The sequence below is a fragment of the Neoarius graeffei genome, chromosome 15 (genome assembly GCF_027579695.1).
Source record: "Neoarius graeffei isolate fNeoGra1 chromosome 15, fNeoGra1.pri, whole genome shotgun sequence".
Classification (NCBI taxonomy): domain Eukaryota; kingdom Metazoa; phylum Chordata; class Actinopteri; order Siluriformes; family Ariidae; genus Neoarius; species Neoarius graeffei.
The window spans coordinates 22,196,242-22,216,754 of record NC_083583.1 but is presented as its reverse complement, the minus strand read 5'-3'; the positions used below and the strand labels follow the sequence as shown (position 1 = coordinate 22,216,754).

Genomic DNA, 20,513 nt, shown 5'->3' with positions numbered 1-20,513 from the left:
AGCCTTTGGGCGGGATTTTATTGGATTGGGCGGGTTTCAAACTGTGATTGGGCTGGAAACTGTCACTCTCATCTGGCAACACTGCTGATTACTCTGGCTGCATTCTCACACAGAACGTTGGTGCGAAATATTTATAAACATCTGATAAAAACCCGCCGAACTAACGGCAACCAGTCCAAGCCATTTTTTGCCCGCAAAGTAGAATTTAAAACCGACCAATCTGGCAACACTGCAGGCAAGCTGGAGCCTATCTTCGCTGACTATGGGCGAGAGGCGGGGTACACCCTGGACAAGTCGCCAGGTCATCACAGGGCTGACACAGAGACAACCATTAATACCTACGGTCAATTTAATTTAGAGCCACCGATTAACCTAACCTGCGTGTCTTTGCGTGGGAAACAGGAGCAAACCCACGCAGACCCCCCACAAAACCTAACCACGTCTAGTTTTGGCTGATTCTTACGTAGCCCCTCCCCCTCCTAGCGTACGTCCTCCGTCATTTAAAGTGAAACGCTGGCGGCTGGTTTTGAAGGTTGCAGTTGGTGTGGCGGGTTTATTTTATTGTGTTTCACGCAACAAAAAATATCAACAATGGACTGTTTAAACGTGCCGAGGATTATGCCAAATTCTCCAAAAAAAGCACGGGGTCAGATTCAGGTGAATATTGGGCTAATGAGCTTGTTACTTCAGCTAATAAACATATAATGCTATGTGCATTTTAATGGTGGGGTTTTTCCACCCCTGGAATTCTCTTTTAATATTTAGGCATGTTACATTGCTGTGCAAATGGTATGGTTTTTTTTTCCTCTTCACCTAAACTAACGGTAGATAACAAGGTTTTTGTTTTGTTTTTTGCTGCAGGTTATTTTCGGACCAATGTTCTCAGGGAAAAGGTGAGGGGTTGTTTCATTATGTACTTTTTTTTTTAAATATAAAATTGCACTGCTATATGTATGTGTGTGTATTAAATATATGTTAATTTGAATGCAGTGTAGCTAAACTTTTAGTTAGTTTGAGCGGGATTTGAGGAGGAAATGACGTGAGGAAAAAGCGGGGTTAGACGTGAGGAATAAATGACGTGAGGAAAAAGCGCGCAAATCCACTCACACATCATTCTACTCCAGAGGTGCCAATACTTTTTATCCCGGACTCCTTTAACCCCTCCATACATTTCTCGGACGCCTCAAGACAGATTTAACTCGTGAGCCTTGTATAAGTGTGTACAGTAATATATTTTATCTGCTATTAGAGCTTTCCTAGTTCCTATTCCTGAACTTTCCATTCACACACCATGTTAAATCCAGGCTTTTATTTTATGTATAACTTATCGAGGTTTGGATTAAACATTAGTGAGAGAGATTAATAAATAAAAGATTCAGCGATAAATAATTTTATAATGACTGATAATGCTGGGTTGTGATTCTGTCACTGTAATGTTATGATCTTACTTTGGTTGCTCTTTACATTGCCAAACAAATCTATTTTTTTATTTCTTATTTCCCCCACCTGATTTCGGACTCTGATCTGTAATAGCTATGTGCTTGTAGAGTAAACAGCTTGGATCGGATTTCCACATCAGACACGCGTTATGTTCAAATGAGGTTCCTAATCCAAAACGTATCTGATATTTGGTCACATCTAAATGTTAACATCTCTCTTTCTGTTAATCTTGTTAGTCATTGTCATATTATGATGTATTAGGCCAGGACTTGTCATTTGGTGCTCAAATAACATCTGAATCTTGGAAGGTGGTCAGTGGAGGCCTACCATCCATTATCTGCAGCCGCTTATCCTGTCCTACAGGGTCGCAGGCAAGCTGGAGCCTATCCCAGCTGACTACGGGTGAAAGGCGGGGTACACCCTGGGCAAGTCGGCAGGTCATCACAGGGCTGACACATAGACACAGACAACCAGTCATACTCACATTCACACCTACGGTCAATTTAGAGTCACCAGTTAACCTAACCTGCATGTCTTTGGATTGTGGAGGAAACTGGAGCACCCGGAAGAAACCCACGCAGACACGGGGAGAACATGCAAACTCTGCACAGAAAGGCCCTCGTCAGCCGCTGGGCTTGAACCCAGGACCTTCTTGTGAGGCGACAGTGCTAACCACTACACCACTGTGCCGCCCTCAGTGGAGGCCATATGAAATAGATTATCAGTTTTTAAGAGGATACTCATTAAAAAAGTCAGAAACTAGGCCATCTATGAGAACATATATTTCAGTCCAGTACAGAGCAAGGATACAAGAAAGGACTTGAGGCTTGTGTTCACTGCTTCAGATGGGTTAAATGCAGAGAGGAATTTCACAAGTGTGTGATTGAATAAAAGTCTTTCTTTCTTTCTTTCGACCACAATAATCACAGTGGAAACAACGATCATTTTGTATTTCTACAACTACGGTGATGCTTCTAATAAAACGTTACTGTTTTGACAGGGAGTGCTGCAAATACAGGACTTGGATATGAGCTGAGTCTTATTTATCTATATGTAAACAGACAGGACAGAAAAAAAAATCAGATCTGTGTCAAGCTATTGCAGTTGTGCATCAAAGTCCACAATGTAAATTCAGCCTCGGAGACCCATTCATACGCCACTGTAGATGTTTATTAATTTCAACCTAATTTACACTCAATGAGCACTTTTATTACGAACATGATGAATACTGGGTGGGGTCTTCCTTTGTTCTCAAAATGACCAAGTCTTCATGGCATGGTTTCACAAGATGTTAAAACTATTCCTTTGAGATTGTGGTCCATGTTGACATGATTGCATCATGCAGTTCTTGCAGAATTTTCAGGTGCATTTTTAACACTTCAAATATCCCATTCTGTCACATCCCAAAGATATTCTTTTGGATTCCGATCTGGTGGCCACTGAAGAACAATGAACTTGTGCTCATGAAACCATGCATTACGCTGCTGCCGCATGATTGGTTGATTTTTAGATAATTGCATGAACGAACAACTGAACGGTGTTCCTAATAAACTGGAATCAATCATGTGACTGCAGTGTAATGCATAAAATCATGCAGGTATGGGCCAGCAGCTTCAGGTAATGTTCAAATCCAACATATGACGGTGAGTGTATAATGTGTTGTAATAATGTTTCTTGCTTACCTTTTCTTTTCTTCCTCAAACCCTCATAGCACTGAGTTGATGAGGAGAGTCCGGCGCTTTCAAATTGCCCAGTATAAATGCCTCGTGATCAAATATGCCAAAGACACCCGGTACTCTGACCTGGGTATGGCCACACATGACCAGTAAGAGCTTTCACGTTTTATGCATCCACATGTATATTTTTAATAATAATGTTTTGATATGATGTATTATGTGTTTGATGTATCCAATGTTTTGTTTAATGATTTCTTCTGACAGAAACACAATGGAAGCTATGCCAGCTAGCTGTCTAAGAGATGTCTGGTCTCATGCCCTGCAGGTCTGCGTCATTGGCATTGATGAAGGCCAGTTTGTAAGTATAAATTCCTTTTCTGGATAATGTGGGTGTAAATAAACAGATTGAAGCTGAGTAGCATTAGTTTACATGAGGATTAATAGAATTTACTTGTATGGGCCTGGTGGTCGCTGAAGTAAAAATTTTCCAGTTAAATCTCGGGAACTGATGTTTGCTGCAGTGAACACATTCTTTAAGACATTAGGAGGAAAGTAGCATTTATTAATCCCATTGTAAGTTGCATTAGATGTTCTAGTGCCCACGAAATGACTATTTCCTTTTGAAACAGGAAAGTGTGTGATTTTCTAGAAGTCAATTGCTTTCAAGATGTACCATGCCTTGCACCAAACTTGTGCTAAAAACAGCCTAAATAATGAGAATTTAGAGTTTTTCCAGCTTTGAGTTTCTCACCGCTAGTTATTTTGTTGTGACTTCATATAGTCGCTCCCTGATGGGGAGAGAGAAATTAAGAAGCAGTGGAAAAACTATTTTTAGAAATTCTTATTCAATTCTGAAATTATAAAACATGTATCTTCAAAACATTTTGTTTATTTTTTAATGCCATAGCTAACCGAGCTCAGATCTACAGAACGCCAACTTTATTCTCTTCATTTAATTCTAGTTCCCAGACACTGTTGAATTCTGTGAGGCTATGGCAAACATGGGCAAGACTGTTATTGTTGCAGCACTTGATGGCACGTTTCAGAGGAAGGTGAGGATTTTATGGTCCTTCTGCAGTATCAGTATGGTTGGTATGGTACAAAGAGGAAGTACTTAACATTAGGTGTGTCACGTATTTACTTCTCTTCTGTTGACTATTCTTGTAATAAATTGTCCCATACACTGATTTGACCTTGAATTTGAATTGTATGTGTAAAATTAAGATTTTTCTTTGCCTTTTAGAGCAAGAACAACATCTCTGGCTGAAATAGTTAATTGGCAGTACATACTACTACACTGAAATGGATATAATGCTACCTGGCAAACATGATTTAAAGTTTCTGGAAATGCGTTTATCTCTGTTCCTCATAGACCTCATTGTCTGAGTTTCAGCCTAATGTTACTGGTAACATTTTCCCTGTTTTCTTCCATAGCCCTTTGGTAGCATACTGAACTTGGTCCCTTTGGCTGAGAGTGTGGTGAAGTTGAACGCAGTCTGTATGCAGTGCTTTAAAGAAGCGTCCTACACCAAGAGACTTGGAGCAGAGCAAGAGGTGAGACATGGACTGAATCATGGTCCTGGTTACACAACCCAACCACAAAATAACTGGGGTGTGCATTGTAACTGATACCCAGAAAAATATTATTGCTTAATGCTCAGCTACTAAGATAAATTACATATGTTATATTTCTGTGAACATATGTCAGGGACGAGAGTTTTCCGCTTTTTCTGAGTAAAAATCAACCTTTTTATATTACGTCAAATCCGTTGAGATTTTTTTTTTTCATTTATTGAGGGGGGTTGGGGTATGTTCCTTCGTGATACTCAAGCGTAATTCATTCCTACGATGATTTTACATTTTCGCCATCTTTAGTCTCGTGGTAGAATACATGTTTTCTACAATGTAATTGGCCAAAACATCGCTGGCGAGAGCATGATAGCCAATCATAACAGTTCTTACAAGAGTGTGGGAGAGAACAAAAGCCAATCATAACGGTTCTTACAAAAGTACCCGCATCTGTTCTATTTTATTGAAACTGGCACATGTTCATTGTCGCTGCTCTTCAAAAATACGTTTCTCTTTCGTATCGGCTTTTTTACTCAAAATGCCGAATACAATTGACAAGCGAGACGAAGCAAAGGTTCGTGAAATCAATGCTGGTATAAAAAACAGAGAGGACTGACAAGCTCTTGTCTTTGGCCAAAAAGCTGAAGTCGTCGTCGAAATGATCAAATGAAAATGAGAAGTGACTGAACTATAAATAATTGTATAAAGTGTACATAGACATTATCCCATAAACTTAGCATTCGTTTGATTTAGTACATTGAACATGTATATGATAGTCAGTAAATCTGAATTAATGCTGACAGTTTTGAAAACTTAAATATTTCAAAAGACTTTTTGAAGAAATCATATGCAACTAATGAGGACATGGGGAGAAAAGGTCAGTCACCCTAAAATTTTATTTAATATGAACATTTTGAGGGCGGCACGGTGGTGTAGTGGTTAGCGCTGTCGCCTCACAGCAAGAAGGTCCTGGGTTCGAGCCCCGGGGCCGGCGAGGGCCTTTCTGTGTGGAGTTTGCATGTTCTCCCCGTGTCCGCGTGGGTTTCCTCCGGGTGCTCCGGTTTCCCCCACAGTCCAAAGACATGCAGGTTAGGTTAACTGGTGACTCTAAATTGACCGTAGGTGTGAATGTGAGTGTGAATGGTTGTCTGTGTGTCAGCCCTGTGATGACCTGGCGACTTGTCCAGGGTGTACCCCGCCTTTCGCCCGTAGTCAGCTGGGATAGGCTCCAGCTTGCCTGCGACCCTGTAGAAGGATAAAGCGGCTAGAGATAATGAGATGAGATGAACATTTTGATAATTAATAAAACTCAAGTTTAATGTGAATTTAGTTCGGGCGCCATCTTGTTTTCTGCTTTTTTTGATGACCACCCACTCTCATCTCTATGTTCACGTAAAAAGGACTAGAGTTGTAGGTTGGGTCCCCCCCTTCATTTTCTAAGCTGTAAAAGCTTTTAACCCTGACTGGACCGGGCTTGACTAATTCTCACTCTGGATGTTTCAGGTGGAGGTGATTGGAGGAGCTGATAAATATCAAGCAGTGTGCAGGGTGTGTTATGGAGGCCTGTTGTCAAATAAAGAGAACTGTGACCCACAGAGGGATGAGACGCCCCCTCATCTTCTGAAGGGGAAGCAGGTGGACCAAAGTACAGCGCGCAAGCTTTTCACTTCCCTTCATTTATGAAGGCCTGCTGTACACTAGAGTATTAACTAATTTAAACAAAATTTGCAGCAACAGTTACAATACTTTCAGATTAAGCAGTGAGTGCTCAATTTGCACATTATAGGAGTGAGATATAGTGCTCAAAGTGCTATAGACAAGTTTTAAAAATGTTTGCTTTTTTTTTTTTAAATAAAATGTCAATTTAGATGTGTCCTTAAACTTTGTCCAATTGTTTCTGATCATAAGCCATAGGAGCTAGCTAATTTCGGACAGGCTTTACATACTGGCAAACCTTGTTAAAATGGTTTCCTAAATATCTTTTGAAGAAGAGGTAAAAGGCACAACAGATTAGTTGCAAAAACTTTATTTTTGTTCCCTGGTATATTTTCCTTTAAATTGCTGGTTTGTACTTTACATCAAAAAACAAAACCAGTATCCCCTATTCTATTAACCATTTAACAATTTACACCAGTGTTTTAAAATGGTTACAATAGAAAATGATCAACAAAATATGGCCAGTGATTTTAATTACCCACATCCCCAAAAGAAATGCATCAACACAGCTAGTGCAAATCGTTAAGCATGTGCTCAACTGAAGTGAAAAAGGTTAAATAAGGCTTTTAAGTGTATACTCCAATACCAGAGGAAAAATCATCTGAAATAGATTGAAAAGCTGCTTCTCCTCCCCCCAATTAAAAAAAAAAGTTTGGAGTCAAAAGAATGGTGCTGTATGTTTGCTGTAATAAATGTAAAACATGATTTGAACCTGCAACTTTGGCATAATGGACCTGGCTTGTATTAATGCACTAACAGATTAAGGTCTGTAATGCAAGTTATTAATAGCCTCTATGGATGTTTTCCAGGTGGTGCAATACATCCGATCAGGTGGATAAGTAAATTACATTCTCTATGCAGTGTTTTTACAGTAAATAAACCAGGCTAGACTCAAGGCTCTTGCAGTTCAGAAACTTCATTGGGGGGAGAAAAAAAAAAAAATCAGTAGTCTTGTACAAAACCTCTCATGGCACACTTGAATGAAAATAGAGCTGCATTTGACAGTGCAGGCTATGGCTTTATTTTGGCAGCAAGAAAAGCATCAAAATGTGAATTCTTAAGGAATTATGCCTAACCTGGTCAGCTGACTAAGCATTGCTTTGGTGCAAAAATGTGGCACTGCTGAAAAAGGTCAACATTTTATGCATTATACAGCAGTCTAGGCTTAAACGCGGTAACAGCCAACTCTGTCTTCAGCAGTGTCACAAAGACTTGCATTATATTTAGACACCATTTGTGCAATCAACGATCAGTTCTGGGCAAAACAAACATACAATTTCAAAAACGCAGAAAGGCTGTGCATCACTGAAAGCAAGCACAAAGAATAACTTCATCATGACTGGGAGAAACGGTCAACTTCAAGGAATGCCTGAGCCCACCAATACACGAGCTCTCACTGGCTGCTCCGACAGTCTCCTTCCATGCTGCATGTCATATGATCAGGCCATTTAATCATCCCTTTTCACTTTCGCTAGAAGGGCCCTTGTTCTTGTCAGTAGCTTGGTGGCTGGTAGTTACTGTTTCCAGTCGGCTCTGGTTTGCTCATGAAGGGGGGCTGCTGGTAGAGGTCTGATGGGTAAGTAGTAGGCGGGTATGGTGAGGAATCATTAGGGATTATTGATCCTTGGTAAGGGGAGGTATGATCTGGAGCAGACTCAGCAAAGCCCTGGCCGAGCTCTCGAACACCTTTACGAAATCTAATCAGGGCCAAATAAGCCATCGCACCCTGTCAGAGAAATAACCAGTTTATTAATAAGGCTCTTTCGTAACAATGTCAGTATTTTAAACTTGATAATCAAACCCAGTCTCAAAGATAAACAGAAATTTAGTTTGACGTTTTTACTGGAATCACTGGGAAATTCTAACATGTACACAGACTAAAAACTAACCATTTTTTTAAAATAAAGAATAAAACACAATAGGACATGCTGTCACAGGAAAATAATCAACAAAACAGTCAATGACAGTGTAGCTCACTCTGGCTCTATCTAGTCCAGAAGGAATGATCTAAAGTGGGCCACCTTGCACAATAAATGTTACAAGCTATATACACCCTAGGAATATCTACCTATTTCCCAGAAAGAATCCAAAACAGCGAGGAATTGACCGAGAAGCAGCGATTTTTGTTGAACTGCTCATAAAGGCTAATTAGTCCATAACTTCTATATAATAAGTGGTAAAATGTGTTTGTCTTGAGCTAATGTCACCATTTCTCAACAAATTTTCACCAAATTTGGCAAGTAGGTCTGGGAATGACCCAGAATTTTGCAGATATAAACTAAATGTACAGGCCGGGGGGGCGTACAACATCCACCCATCTCCTCCCTCAATGCCTTTCACATTACATTTATCAAACACAAACTCTCAACAGGTCTTTGCTAAACTTGGCACGTAGGTACAGGGGAGAGCCACAATTTGGCAGAACTCAGAAATTCCATATTTGGGCCCCTGGGTGGTGGAGGTTTGGATTTTTGTTTGTCTTGGGTTAACATTTCTTGACAGATCTTCACCAAATTTGACATGGAAGTCTGGAGGCAACCCAGAATTTTGCAAAACCCAGGCAACACCGGATAACCTCCTAGTCATTAATAAGTGTAATTAAGCAAATCTGAGCAGATGTTATATGCACCCCAGGTACCCCTACCTTCATGCCAGAAAGAATAAAAATCGATGAACAATTGAGGGAGAAGCAGCAATGTGTGTGGAAACTTCTTGTTAGGGCTTAATTACTCCATATCGGCATTATTAAATCGCAATTATGTAAATTTGGATAGAAGCTATATGCATCTCAGGCAGACCTACCTTCCTGCCAAAACGAATTAAAAAAAAAAAATCAGTGAAGAATTGAGAGAGAAGCAGCAATTTTTGTGAAATGTGGACAACGCTGGACGGACAACAGACAACACGATGGCATAAGCTTGTTGCATGTCGGCCGGATGAGCTAACAAGTTGGTGTATTGCCACCCTGAGGTGGATTATTTTCAGCACATCCATAAGTGTTTTATTTCTTTTGTACAAGTAATTTGCCAATAAGTACAATTTTCAATTTATTAATGGACGTTATACTGCGTGTTGTGGAACATCCACACAAATTAGTTTATATCAGCTATAAACAGTTATTCCAGCACCAGCCTCGGTTTTCTCTCAAGTGAACAAAAAAGGTGCAGCCTGTGATATCAGGAAGTGTAAAATTAATCTGTCCTAAAGACTTGTAAAAATCATATTGACTCTTAGAAAAATGTTGACACCAGAGACTCCTTCCATAAATCTGAAATAAACATCTCCAAACAGAAAACTTTACCACATCAATAATTATGTTTTTCTTTGGTAAATAACAACTGTCTTTCATTTGTCCAAAACAATACTGAATGTCCACCGTACGAGCCCCTGTGGATGAGCTGTTACACAGTGGTGCTTGAAAGTTTGTGAACCCTTTAGCATTTTCTATATTTCTGCATAAATATGACCTAAAACAATCAGATTTTCACACAAGTCCTAAAAGTAGATAAAGAGAAAGAACCCAGTTAAACAAAGATGACAAAAATATTATACTTGGTCATTTATTTATTGAGGAAAATGATCCAATATTACATATCTGTGAGTGGCAAAAGTATGTGAACCTTTGCTTTCAGTATCTGGTGTGACGACCTTGTGCAGTAAGAACTGCAACTAAACGTTTGCAATAACTGTTAATCAGTCCTGCACACCGGCTTGGAGGAATTTTAGCCCATTCCTCCATACAGAACAGCTTCAACTCTGGGATGTTGGTGGGTTTCCTCACATGAACTGCTCGCTTCAGGTCCTTCCACTACATTTCGATTGGATTAAGGTCAGGACTTTGACTTGGCCATTCCAAAACATTACCTTTATTCTTCTTTAACCATTCTTTGGTAGAACGACTTGTGTGCTTAGGGTCGTTGTCTTGCTGCATGACCCACCTTCTCTTAAGATTCAGTTCATGGACAGATGTTCTGACATTTTCCTTTAGAATTCGTTGGTATAATTCAGAATTCATTGTTCCATCAATGATGGCAAGCCGTCCTGGCCCAGATGCAGCAAAACAGGCCCAAACCATGATACTACCACCACGTTTCACACATGGGATAAGGTTCTTATGCTGGAATGCAGTGTTTTCCTCTCTCCAAACATAACGCTTCTCATTTAAACCAAAAAAGTTCTATTTTGGTCTCATCCATCCACAAAACGTTTGTCCACGTGCTCTTTAGCAAACTGCAGATGAGCAGCAATGTTCTTTTTGGAGAGCAGTGGCTTTCTCCTTGCAACCCTGCCATGCACACCATTGTTGTTCAGTGTTCTCCTGATGGTGGACTCATGAACATGAACACTAGCCAACGTGAGAGAGGCCTTCAGTTGCTTAGAAGTTACCCTGGGGTCCTTTGTGACCTCACCGACTATTACACACCTTGCTCTCGGAGTGATCTTTGTTGGTCGACCACTCCTGGGGAGGGTAACAATGATCTTGAATTTCCTCCATTTGTACACAATCTGTCGATTGATGGAGTCCAAACTCTTTAGAGATGGTTTTGTAACCTTTTCCAGCCTGATGAACATCAACGCTTTTTCTGAGGGCCTCAGAAATCTCCTTTGTTCGTGCAATGATACACTTCCACAAACGTGTTGTGAAGATCAGACTTTGATAGATCCCTGTTCTTTAAATAAAACAGGGTGCCCACTCACACCTGATTGTCACCCTATTGATTGAAAACACCTGACTAATTTCACCTTCAAATTAACTGCTAATCCTAGAGGTTCACATACTTTTGCCACTCACAGATATGTAATATTGGATCATTTTCCTCAATAAATAAATGACCGAGTATAATATTTTTGTCTCATTTGTTTAACTGGGTTCTCTTTATCTACTTTTAGGACTTGTGTGAAAATCTGATGTTGTTTTAGGTCATATTTATACAGAAATATAGAAAATTCTAAAGGGTTCACAAACTTCCAAGCACCACTGTAGCAATGATAACATATTGGAGCAAGTGCATTGATATAAACCTGGGTTCTGAATTACAGCCAGCACGACTACCTGACCAATTAGATTCTGTGGGATAATTTGGCAATAAAACTTTTCCATAACTAAACATGGCCAAGAAATACCTACTTTAATAGTTTGAGGCTCACTGTGCCACAGTATTCAGAAACGTGTGTAGCCATGGCCTAATGGTTGGAGAAGCAGCTTTGGGGCCAAAAGGTCACCAGTTCGATTCCCTGGACCAGCAGAAATGGCTGAAGTGCCCTTGAGCTAATCCCCATCTCCTCCCCAGGCTGCTCTAGGTACGTTGTATGTCGCTCTGGATAAGAGCGTCTGCTAAATGCCATTAAATGTAGAGTTGTTTTACAATCAGGGTACAAAGTTTATGTCACAGGGGTCCAAAATTAAATAAAAAAAAAAAAACCAAAACCCTATCAAATCTGCACTTTTGGAAATTAATACACATATGAACATAGGCATGTGTAATAGTTTGTATTATAACAAGATTAAGTGTAGCTTTAAGCAGGGCTGGGAGAAACAAATGAAGTGATTCTCGGAGAGGACTTTTTTTTTTTTGACAATTCAGAATCCACTACTTCCATAGTGCTTTTAAATATAAGGCTGTAAGCTTTGTGTTAGTTGTCTCTAATATTTATGTCCCAATATCTTGACCACATTTTAGGATGAAAATAATCATTTTAGATATGTTATTTTATATTGAAAAATTAGCTGTCTCGGAGAGGACATTTTTTTTGACACAATTACATACTAATTTGATCAAAATAGTCTGAAAACTTACTGGCATTCAGCATTAAAACTTAACTATGTTTCCAATGATATGGAACCAAATATTTGTTTTACGGTATAATGATTGATTTAAGTGCATCCGTTTCGGAGCTACCTGTGGTCAAAAAAGCACTTTTTCTAAATGACATGAGTAATTTTGCTAAATATGACATATATTGCCATACATTCACCAAAAATAACGTTATCACCAATTTTTTTTTTTGCATGGTAAATAGAGCTATCACAGGGCTACAATAAACAACCAAGTTTATTTAGTCAAGACTTCTGATATTGAAGATAAGTGTTAAATGTGATTTTTAGCTTGCGTACCCTGACTGTAAAACAACCCTGTAACATGTGTAAGGATGTGCATATACACTGGAATTGAGGATGATACTTTTTTTTTTAAAATCAGAATTTGTTTACTACACTTAAAAAATAAAATTAAGGACTAAGGCAATAAGTCTGTCCTCTTTGAACCTATTTGATTTAATGGAAGAAATTTTCCAAACTTCCATCTATGTGCTCATAGTTCCACAGAACATCCGGAAGACTACTGATTAATACACTGTGGCTAAACTTTAGCTTTAAAATCTGACATCACACAGCCACTGCTTTGAGAAATCAATTTCAACAAATCAAGTGACAAACACCTGGGCCATGACCAGGCAAATTACATTCAAATTCAACACTGGTAAACGAAATGTCATCTCTAGCACCTTTTTTCATTCAGAATGACAATTTATGAATTTCTGTACTGTTCCTACTTAATTTTAAGAAGAAAACAAATGCTCGTTAACTACATAATCACATCCAAATTTATTTACGTCAAAGATCATATATGTAAAATAAATGAAGTCTGAATAAGCGTGACCACCCCAACAACGCAACACCGAACAGTGCTTGCATGAATAACCTAGTAATAAAAATGCTCATATTTTCACAAAATATGTTGTCTGATATATGTTGGTTGGAAAGACATACCCATACAGCGAAAGAGAAGAAGGAGAAGACAATGATGGCTTGAGCTGCATCAATAGGGATGGCATCTCTTTCAGTGGTGTTCGCCCACTGATTAGCCAAGAGGCAAAAACACACGAACCACAGAAACGTCCAGACCGCTGTTAAAGCAGAGAGAGGGAGAGACAAATAATCAACCCGATTACAAAGATAACAGTAGTACACATGCACAGTTTTATGGATCTTGATCTTTAGTCATCACCAAAAGTACTAAACAAAGTGTTATGCCTCGACATTGTTCACCATAATTATTGAGAATAGCATTAATATTTGGGTTTTTTTAATATAAATAATTTACATGTAGTTTTATTCTTGTGTGCAACCTAAGACACTGAAGCTCTCAACATTTTCAGTCTTGGGATTTCAGAGGTTTCTGTCATCTTAATCTTTCCACTGTTTCCATTAGGGGTTGCCACAGCGGATAATGTCCCTCCATCTCCTCCGTATCTTTTTCTGTACCACCAACCGTCCTCATGTCCTCCTTCACCACATCCCTCTTCCTCATTTCCTTCTACCTGGCAACTCCATCTCCAGCATTCTTTTCCCAATATACCCTGAATCTCTCCTCCGTACGTGTCCAAACCATCTCAATCTCGCCTCTCTTACTTTGTCTCCAAGCCGTCCTACATGTGCTATCCGTCTAATATATTAATTTCTAACCCTGTCCAACTTTATCACTCCCAATGAAAATCTCAACATCTTCAACTCCGCTACCTCCAGTTCAGCCTCCTATCTTTATCAGTGCCACTGTCTCCAAACCATACAACCTTGCTGCTCTTACTACAGTCTTGTACACTTTCCCTTTCACTCTTGCTGGCAACCTACAGTCACAAATCACTCCTGACACACTCTTCCTCACTCGCCATTACTTTGTACAGTTGACCCTAGACATTTGAACTCCTCTGCTTTGACCACCTCTATTCCTTGTAGCTGTACCATTCCACTGTCCTCACCCTCATTCACACACATGGACTCAGTCTTTCATTCACCTTCTCTCTAGTGCATACCTCCATGTCTCCAAGTTTTCTACCATTTGCTCCCCGTTCTCACTACAGATCACAATATCATCTGCAGACATCATTGTCCATGGGGCCTCTTGCCTGATGTCAGCTGTCAACCTGTCCATTGTCATTGCAAACAAGAAAGGGCTCAGAGCCGAACCTTGGTGCAATCCAACATCCACCTTAAATGCCACCGTCATTCCCACTGCACATCTCACTACTGTTTTCATACTTCTCCTCCACTCCTGACTTCCTCACGCAATCGCGTTATCTTAATAAATGGTACTTAATTTGGTAACTGGCACCCACAGAACACAATCTTGCCCCTTTTAAATTCTGCTCATAAATCCGGGTCACGGCACCATTTTCAGACCTGTTCTTACTTCCAGAAGTGTAATGTTTATACTGTGAGCTTTGTTCAAACAAGCCAACGGTCTCTAGCTTTTCTTGTCTGACTTCCCCACACTACAGCCAAAATAAACTAACAATTAATTCAGTTGTGAGTCATGGTGCAAGGTGTTTACTGATTTTCCAATTCTGTTCATTTTCTGATGCGATTCTGTTATGTTCGGTTTTACCTGAGAATCCCAGGTCAGCCATCACAAGATACTTCCTCTCCTGTGCGCTGCTCATCATGGGAAGATACGCATCTGCTAAGAGGAAGATGATACTGCCGAAAAATGCAATGAGCCCGATGCCCACTCCAAAATTGCAGGCCCCGTCGTTCTGGTTGAATATGCAGACCACGTGTGATGACGTTTTATCATTTACATATCCCTCTGCTGTAATGGTGGCAAAAACCACAATGGCAAACACCTAGAATTTACCAGGAATAGATAAAGGGAAGTGAAAATGAGGAGAAGCTCAAAAACATTTAAGATGAACTAAAACCTTTTTTCCACAATTTACAGGGCATCAAATGCTTGCCTTCGGATTTATCAACCCTTATTGTAAGATTTGAATGCAAGAATAAGTGATAAAGACATAATAATAATCCAAAATATTAAAGGGCATAGCATAAAAAAGGTTAAACAAAGTATTCATAAATGTATTAAAGAAATGCAGTAATGAATTAACGACTGTATAAAGCTACAAATAATAAATAAAAACGTAAACTAAGAGCATCAAGACTACAAATACACCAGGCCGAATAATTTTAAATTTGGATTTAAAAAGTACTTAGAGATAGAGCATTCCTCATATTCTCTGCAACACCATTTCAGATAGATATTTTGTTGTTAGAAAAACATTTTCCTCAGTTGAGCGAAGTGCTGAGGATGGTGTATACACAGCCTCAGGAGATATTTAGAAACTTAAATGTCAAAGACAGCAGGTCATCCAGCCAGTAACAGTCCAACAAATATTACTAAAGCAGAAACTCATCAGTCAGAGTCATGCATGTTTATATTAGTGTATATGTGGAGGCCTGGGAAACCCTTCACATGGTCAGATGTTGACATTTTCTACTATATATAGTTGTGAAAACTACAGGCTACTACTAAAGTCTGGATACAGTGAAAAGTAAAAAAGGGGGGAAAGGTTTCATTCCTGTTCCACTGAAACCTAATCTACATGTGGAAAAATAAAATTACTGCCAAAATTTAAAGACATACAACTTTACAATAGAAAATGAGTTCTTGCTTTGATTATAAGGATCATGCAAATCAGTCTCTGGCCCTGTCCACACGGCAACGGATTCAGGTGAATCTGATAAAATTGTTTATCGTTTCGGCCTGGCATCCACACGGCACCGGCGTTTTGGGTGCCCCAAAACGAAATCTTTTGAGAACGGGTTCCAGAGTGGAAAAATCTGGCAACAGCGCCGTTGTGAAATCATCTGGATGAGTAGAACGGATTTGTTTACGATGACGTCACAACCACGTGCGTCACGCAGGGTAGAAGTGTAACGAACTCGGTGCGAGTTGTCAACAAATCCTATAACATGGTTCATGAAACGGGCTTACAAAATATTTTCACTGTGAATATTTATTGTGTAATGGTGCAAAGTGAGAGAGAGAGAGTAGCCCTTAGGGCAGAGTTAATCCCACCAGCAAAAACAGGGAAAAAAAAGGAGCGATCTCACCTCTTCAGATGTTGGTTTAAGTCCTACAATACATTCCTCAAAAAGGGCGTAGAAGAACAAATTAATCCATCAATGTGTAGCATTCAATTTATTCCGGACCATTAAAGACGCCGCCTTCCGCATAGAATCATACGTCATCCTCGCCGCCATATTGGATGGGAGAATAAAGCGGAGAATAAAGATGCCTCATTCATGTGCTGCGTTTAACTGTACCAAAAGGTTTGCCGTCCAAACGAGATCACATGGGATTACCTTTCACAGGTGAGACTGGAAAAATACTTTTCATTGTATTTGGTCATTATAATGTAATTTTACGAACAGATTTTTCTGACTTTGTGGCTAATATGAAGTCTCGCGCATAATAGTTTATGCGCATGCGTCCTTACTTCTATTATTCTGGTGTCTCCGATGGGACCGTCTTACAGCGCACCTAGAGGTGTGGCATGTGTATTGCATCGTTTTCAGCAAGCGTTGCGTTGCCATATGTACCTGATATTTTACTGATCCGTTGCCCATGTGGACGCGATTTTTTTTTTAAAAAATCTCTTTGCCGTTGTCGTGTGGATGTAGCCTCTGTCTCATCACCGGAGGTAAAAGTCGCTCATTGCATTGTAACATGAGCCCAAGTGTCGTCTCTTCACTTGAATGATCTCCATTCACACCAACATCGGTGTTGAACAGAATAATCGCTGACTACTTCAATCACTTATGTTCTGCTGACGACTGTTGATTGTTTTATAAGGTGATTAAAACAATTTAAAGCTTTATCTGTTGTCGTCTGGATGGCGTGTGTTCGTATGGCGCTCTTCTCTGTTTTGATGATGTGTCAGGGCGGACATTTTGAGAGCTCAATTGAATTTGAGAAACTCAACTGAATCACACTTGCATTCATTTTGCCATGGCATACAACTATCCAAAAACTTGTGTGTGGGGGTGGGGGGTTTAACTGACTTCATTTGTTAAACCAGTTCCTTAATCAACATATTTGCAGGCAGAAAGAAAAAAGGTGAGAAAGTAGCCTGAACAAAAACCTTTCCATGGCGTTTTTGTAAAACAACAAAAGTGTTTTCTTAAAGTAGAAAAACTAAATCTGATTTATAATCTTATTTCTGGCTGTTTTCCAGCTCAGCTACAGTCACATTCAATGGGTTTTCCCAGACGCTATTTACTAAAAATACCCTTGTAAGTTTTTTGCATGCATAATGTATGTTGCAACAATTATGCAGTTACAACAATAAATCATTTAAAGTACTTGTAGATTTAACTCCCTACTGGAACAGACCTCTTGTCCGATAAGGAAATCAGAAAAAAAAAAAAAAGGCCAACCAATGTGGTGAGAAATGAATGTACATTTGGGAGGTGGCATTTGAACAAAGAAAACAAAAATAAAGTAAGCAAATGGTCTGGTCTTTTTTGGCACTTCCTGTACTGATCTACACGCTTCCTGTGTAGATTTTAACCACAAAACAGGTGGGGGGGGGGAGGAAAAAAAAAAAGGTTTCAACTGTCAAAAGTAGAGGTACAGTAGTTGTTCATTACTGTAGGGCTCATTACTGGACCTCAGAGTAACTACGTGTACCTTTTTAGGGCCAAAAAGAGTCCAGGACCTTGAAGAGAGCTGAAAGGATTGTTGCCGACTCCTTTCACCCCAGACACAACCTTTTCAAAATCACTGGTAGGAGACTGCGGTCCATTAGAACCAGAACCTCACACCATAAGGCCAGCTTTTTTCCCACTACAGCTGGACTCATCAATAAGACCGGAGATCCCACTGACTCTGAACTCTACACTTTCAATCTGTAACATTAATGCACTTTGTCTCTGAACTACGATTTTGCACATTTCAAGGTTGTGTCATACATCTCCATTCTGTGAACCTTTACTGTACATTCCAGCTCACACTGTACAGCTGGGTTATTGACTTAGCCCATGATATACACTACCGTTCAAAAGTTTGGGGTCACTTTGAAATGTCCTTATTTTTGAAAGAAAAGCACTGTTCTTTTCAATGAAGATCACTTTAAACTAATCAGAAATACACTCTATACATTGCTAATGTGGTAAATGACTATTCTAGCTGCAAATGTCTGGTTTTTGGTGCAATATCTCCATAGGTGTATAGAGGCCCATTTCCAGCAACTATCACTCCAGTGTTCTAATGGTACAATGTGTTTGCTCATTGCCTCAGAAGGCTAATGGATGATTAGAAAACCCTTGTACAATCATGTTAGCACAGCTGAAAACAGTTGAGCTCTTTAGAGAAGCTATAAAACTGACCTTCCTTTGAGCAGATTGAGTTTCTGGAGCATCACATTTGTGGGGTCGATTAAATGCTCAAAATGGCCAGAAAAACGTCTTGGCTATATTTTCTATTCATTTTACAACTTATCTCATCTCATCTCATTATCTCTAGCCGCTTTATCCTTCTACAGGGTCGCAGGCAAGCTGGAGCCTATCCCAGCTGACTACGGGCGAAAGGCGGGGTACACCCTGGACAAGTCGCCAGGATTTTACAACTTATGGTGGTAAATAAAAAAGTGTGACTTTTCATGGAAAACACAAAATTGTGACCTGGCGACTTGTCCAGGGTGTACCCCGCCTTTCGCCCGTAGTCAGCTGGGATAGGCTCCAGCTTGCCTGCGACCCTGTAGAAGGATAAAGCGGCTAGAGATAATGAGATGAGATGAGACACAAAATTGTCTGGGTGACCCCAAACTTTTGAACGGTAGTGTATAGCACTTCCTCTTACACATTCTGATCATGTCTCTTCTCTAGCTTCATCATGTGACCTATTTTTGCACATTACGGGACATACCTTATGAAGCCTGGACTTCAACATCTCGTGTACATATTCCTTAAATATGTCCACTTTCAAATTTGTTTATTTCAGATTTTTCTATTCTTTATTCTAGCTCCCTTTGTCTCTGCTAAATTCTATTTTAATTGTTCAAGCACCAACCACCAAAGCAAATTCTTTGTATGTGAGAACTTGGCAATGAACTTGATTCTGATACATGTTCCCAAAGGGTACAAATAAGTACCAAAAAGGGTACTGCCTGAGTGACGAGCCATTGTACCCCTAAAGGTACAATGATGTACTTGATTTTCTGACAGTGTAGTCACATAATACAGCCATGACTCAGGAAAGATAGATAGAGAGAGTGTTGGGGACTTTTGGCAGCCATGATCACAACAACTCTCATGTTACCCCCCCAGCTGTTCGTGTTTTCACAGATCAGGCACACTGTGTCCATTATGTTAATACTTTTTCCACATGACAAGCAACTCACATTTAGGTGTCTGAGCTGAGACTTTGGTATTAGAAAGAGGTGTATTTGTAGATGTGAAAAAAAAATACACTTTCAAGGACTGAGGAGTGACAGACAGACCAGTGAGTCAGCTCACAAGTCAGAAAAGTGATTTCCTCCTTCTTCTTCTTTTTGGTCAGACACATGTACAGGCCACGGATCACAAGGTTCAAGGAGAAAATAAACCCTGAAAAAAGAGGAACAGCTTCTTTCTACATCAGTACCAAACTCAAAGATGTCACACATGTGTCATTTGACTTGAAACCAAAAGATCCCGTTCTTTGCCTCGGTTCCTCTCAGGACCAAATCTGACCAGAAGAGAAACGTTTTAAAGCAAACCCTGTATGTGCGACCTCGCCTCTTTACAGGGAGAAAGTAAACCTAGTTCGTAGTTTAGAGCAGCTGTTCAACTTTATATCACACAATAAGCACCTCACAGCAAAGTATTAGTTGTTCTCGTGGCGCAGGTTTCATCGGTATGCTAACAAGTTTTAGCAAAACAGAAACTAACCTCCAAACGAATACGTTGCAGGAAGTGACCGCCAAACTTTAACTAACTAATAACAGCTATATTCCAGCAAAAAAAAAAATAACCCAACTATTTTATTATATCAACATCTTTAATTTTTGTCACTCACCCAGCCGACAAATCGTAAGACGGTTAGTGGTTGTTTGATAAACTTTAAAAAGTCGAAAGATCCGCCAGCTAAGGAGGCTCCGTATGCAGTAGTCTCACCCGTCTCCATGTTTAATTTTCACGGTCAAAAGACTCGGTTCACTTCAGATAACCGACACTACTGACTTTCTGCGCTCTTGTTTCGTGTAAATGAAAGCGCTAAAAGTACCTCCCTTTGCGACAACTTCGGAACTTGTATTCCAGGTAGTGATGTGGGAATTCCGGATCATTACAGTGAG

The 20,513-nt window shown here is 39.8% G+C and overlaps 2 protein-coding genes across 2 annotated transcripts; one reads left to right on the top strand and one right to left on the bottom strand.

Moving 5' to 3' along the window:
- The first annotated feature begins 357 nt into the window (after nt 1-357).
- tk1 (thymidine kinase 1, soluble) lies at nt 358-6,558 on the top strand. Its single transcript, XM_060941019.1, has 7 exons — nt 358-657; nt 862-893; nt 3,152-3,265; nt 3,381-3,474; nt 4,079-4,168; nt 4,551-4,670; nt 6,189-6,558. The coding sequence occupies exons 1-7, from the start codon at nt 592-594 to the stop codon at nt 6,366-6,368; spliced, it is 696 nt and encodes a 231-aa protein (XP_060797002.1). The 5' UTR covers nt 358-591; the 3' UTR covers nt 6,369-6,558.
- Nucleotides 6,559-6,695: 137 nt separating this feature from the next.
- On the bottom strand, nt 6,696-20,513 carry syngr2b (synaptogyrin 2b). Its single transcript, XM_060941018.1, has 4 exons — nt 20,237-20,513; nt 14,786-15,023; nt 13,171-13,307; nt 6,696-8,127 (listed from the first exon to the last, which is right to left on the bottom strand). The coding sequence occupies exons 1-4, from the start codon at nt 20,342-20,344 to the stop codon at nt 7,894-7,896; spliced, it is 717 nt and encodes a 238-aa protein (XP_060797001.1). The 5' UTR covers nt 20,345-20,513; the 3' UTR covers nt 6,696-7,893.